This window comes from Acanthisitta chloris, unplaced genomic scaffold, assembly GCF_000695815.1.
Source record: "Acanthisitta chloris isolate BGI_N310 unplaced genomic scaffold, ASM69581v1 scaffold30988, whole genome shotgun sequence".
NCBI classification, from domain to species: Eukaryota; Metazoa; Chordata; class Aves; order Passeriformes; family Acanthisittidae; genus Acanthisitta; species Acanthisitta chloris.
This window is the reverse complement of record NW_008688046.1, coordinates 7,105-10,261: the sequence shown is the minus strand read 5'-3', so window position 1 is coordinate 10,261 and position 3,157 is coordinate 7,105. Positions and strand designations below refer to the sequence as shown.

The 3,157-nt window shown below is 52.6% G+C and overlaps 1 protein-coding gene across 1 annotated transcript; it reads right to left on the bottom strand.

The window, feature by feature from the left end:
* Positions 1-1,792, bottom strand: PARM1 (prostate androgen-regulated mucin-like protein 1). The gene is made up of 3 exons (XM_009080876.1): positions 1,582-1,792; positions 812-890; positions 1-270 (listed from the first exon to the last, which is right to left on the bottom strand). Exons 1-3 carry the CDS (start codon positions 1,778-1,780, stop codon positions 186-188), a joined length of 363 nt encoding a protein of 120 aa, XP_009079124.1. The 5' UTR covers positions 1,781-1,792; the 3' UTR covers positions 1-185.
* Between the last annotated feature and the right edge of the window lie 1,365 nt (positions 1,793-3,157).

The window sequence follows — 3,157 nt, the reverse complement described above, 5'->3', positions numbered from 1 at the left end:
CAAAGGCCAAAATTCATGTTTATTGTCAGCACTGCACACCCACCCTCCAGTTCCTGTCATCCACCAGAGCCTCCACAATCCTGCCCAGGGCAGGGGCTCCGTGCCTGGCATCTCCTCGACAGCGGATGCTCTGCTGCAGAAGCGCTTATAAATTAAGGATTTATGGGTTTTTCTCTTCATCCCTGCTAGGAATCATCATACAGAGGGTTGTTGTAGTTGCCCCAGGAGCCGTAGTCATGGTCATCCAACAGCCTTCCATAAGAGGAGTGCCTGTCAGGGAAAGCAAACCAACTGCTTTAGGGATTTATTGGTTATTTTACCAAGAAAAATTCATGCAAGGGCTCCCTAGGTCAAGCTTTGTCATATTTTAGCAGGAAGCACCAGGACAGAAGATAAGCCCAGGCTGGATTTTGCCCTTGTTGAACCAGACTGGACAGGGCAGGGAATTAAAACAAGACCTTTGCTCGTCTCAGCTGTCAGCAAAGCCTCATTAGGGATGCTCAGCACTGTGCTGTGCTGCTGTTTATTGTCCCAGTCACAGCAAGACCCGTGGCAGCAGCTTGCCCAAGGGATAATTACTGGTTATGACTATGCTGAGCAGTGTCTCTGGCATTTGAGCAAGGCTGTTGTAAAATGAGGGATTAAAACTCTGCTTTCCAGTACAGATGTGGTAGGAAATAGCCATGCTGGGATGAGAGGCTGCACATCACCCTGCTGGGCTCAGGGACAGCATCTCTTTGCCCTGAGCATCACTCTTGTGATAGTGAGAGGGGCTCAGGGAGAGGGCAGGACACACAAAAAACAGCCTTACCTGATCTTGAGGTATGCTGCTGCCCCGAAAACCAGCACCACCACCACGATGACAGTCACAGTTATGGCCACGATGCTCCCTGTGGAGGATCCAGCAGTAAGGGCAGTGTCCAACTCCCCAAGCCCCAGCCCCATGGCACTCATCCACACCCCAAATACACTCAATACACCCATGTCAGCCATCTCTGCTAGGGGGGAATATTCCTTCACTGCTTCCCAATGAGGATGCTGGGCACCCCGATTTTTTTGTAATGACCCTCTCCCCATAAAGACAGAGGAACTTGGGATGAACACAGATGGGCTTTGCTTGGAATTGCTCCCTGATGCTCCTCCCAGCACCAGGCAGCATTTACTGCTTGAAAATACTCCACACCCCTCTCTTTTCTGACCTTATGGAACACTTTTAAGCTACCTGAGCTTGCAGAAGAGGACAGGGAGAAACTAGTATCAACTTAGTGAAGTGTCCAGGAAGGAGAAGAAAAACCTACATCACCCTAACTCAGGTTGCACCCACCACCCAGCCACTTCTTCCCTCTCATCCTTAAGTGATGCTAGTCACGTTTACAACGTGGGATTTTATTCCCATCTCCAGGCAACTGAGATTTGATATCTACAGCTCCTAGTCTCTACCAGTGGAGCAGATGACACAGATTCCCTTCCAGGAATTTTGCTGAATGATGCTGTCAGGAAGCTGACCACCTCCTCCCTTCTAATCCAGGGGTTCTGCCCCTCCTATCTGAGCACCCCGAGGCTGACACTGGTGGTGCTTACCTGCACTCAAGGCACGTGGGACCTCCTCCATGGTGACTCCAGTGGTTTTGTCGGACGCTGTGTCCTCAGCTTCTGTGGGGCTCATCACAGTCACTGGGGGAGATGTTGGCTCCACGGCCAAGCTCGATGCCATGGCCAGTGTCCCCAGGGAAGGGACATCCTTGGTCAGTGCTGGTGGCTGGGTGGTGCCAGGGCTCATGAGGACAGGCGTTGGGGACAACACTGTGCCGGGGGATGAGGACAGGTCACTGGTGGGAAGGGAGGAGGAGGAGGATGCAGCTATACCTGTGGGGCTGGAAGCTGCCCCCAACTCCATGGTGCTTCTTGCCAAGCTGGCAGTGTTTGCTGTCCGAAGAGCTGGGGCTGTCTCCAAGGTTGGTGGCACCGAGGTGGGGTGGGAGGCTGAGGATGGGCTGTCTGTGATGGCGATGGAGCTCACGGTGGCAGAGACAGGAGCAGGGGACAGTGCTGCCACAGGGGTGGCATTGAGGCCACCCCCCTCCAGTTGCCTGGAGGATGTCTCATCTCCAGCAGGTCCTGGGGACAAGGGCAGTGAGGGCTGGCCAGGAGCTGGTGTGGGGACATCCTCATCCCTGGAGCGTGGGTGCACTGGGACCCCTCCCCAGAGGAAGGGTGGGTCGATGGGGTTGAGGGGTGTTTCTGGGGAGTCATCACCCAGTCCTAGGAGTGAGACAAAGAAAGATTAAGAACAGGGAAATATTTGGAGTGATCTGGGGTGGTGGAGAGCCCTGAATTGTTTGGGAAATAAGCTGGAAATAAGTCTGATTTTAAAATCCTGAGAACCATCTAAAATAAAGAGATGGGAAATACAGGTGTGTGTCTAGAGGTGAGATTTAAACCAAACCAACTGCCCTGGCATAAATCAGCCCCATTTTTCTCCAAGGTTAGGACTCCTCCATCCCTAATCACCCCCTCCATCTTCCCAGTATCTCCTCCCAGCAGCAGAGGAGGAAGCTCCTCCTCACAGCAACCACCGTGCAGCTGGGAATGATAACACAAGACGCCTCTTTCTCCTCTCCCCCCATTTCCTTGTGCATTCATTCGTCTCCATTTCTTAGCATGAAGATGAGTCATTTTCTCCTCTGTCCCCACCAGCTGACTGCTGGGGCTTTTTTCTCCCCCTTCCTAGGCCTGAACTCAGCACTGGTCCATCACTGGCAGCTGCTTCCCTGGGTATGGTTGGGCTGAGGAAAGAACATGCCAACACGAAGTGACATCAGGAGGGATTTTTATTCCCATCTGCTCATTTATTTACACCCCCCAGAGCATCCCAAGCCCAGCACTGGGAAGAGCAAGGACTCACTCCAGCTGCAATGAACTAATTGAGTTTGGAGGACAAAGGCATTCAGTGCCTGTGTGTAGGAATGGTGGGATGTGGCACTGGTGAGCAGGAACTCACTAATCCAACCAAAATTTTGTACTGCCACTGTGGCTATCCCTGTGAAGGATCCCATTTCCCAAGCAGAAGGGTCTGCAGGTGGGATTGAGGCCATGGCTGCTGTTCTCTACCAGGGACAAGCACTTGGAGATGTCTCTGAGCTTTCACCCTCCTCAG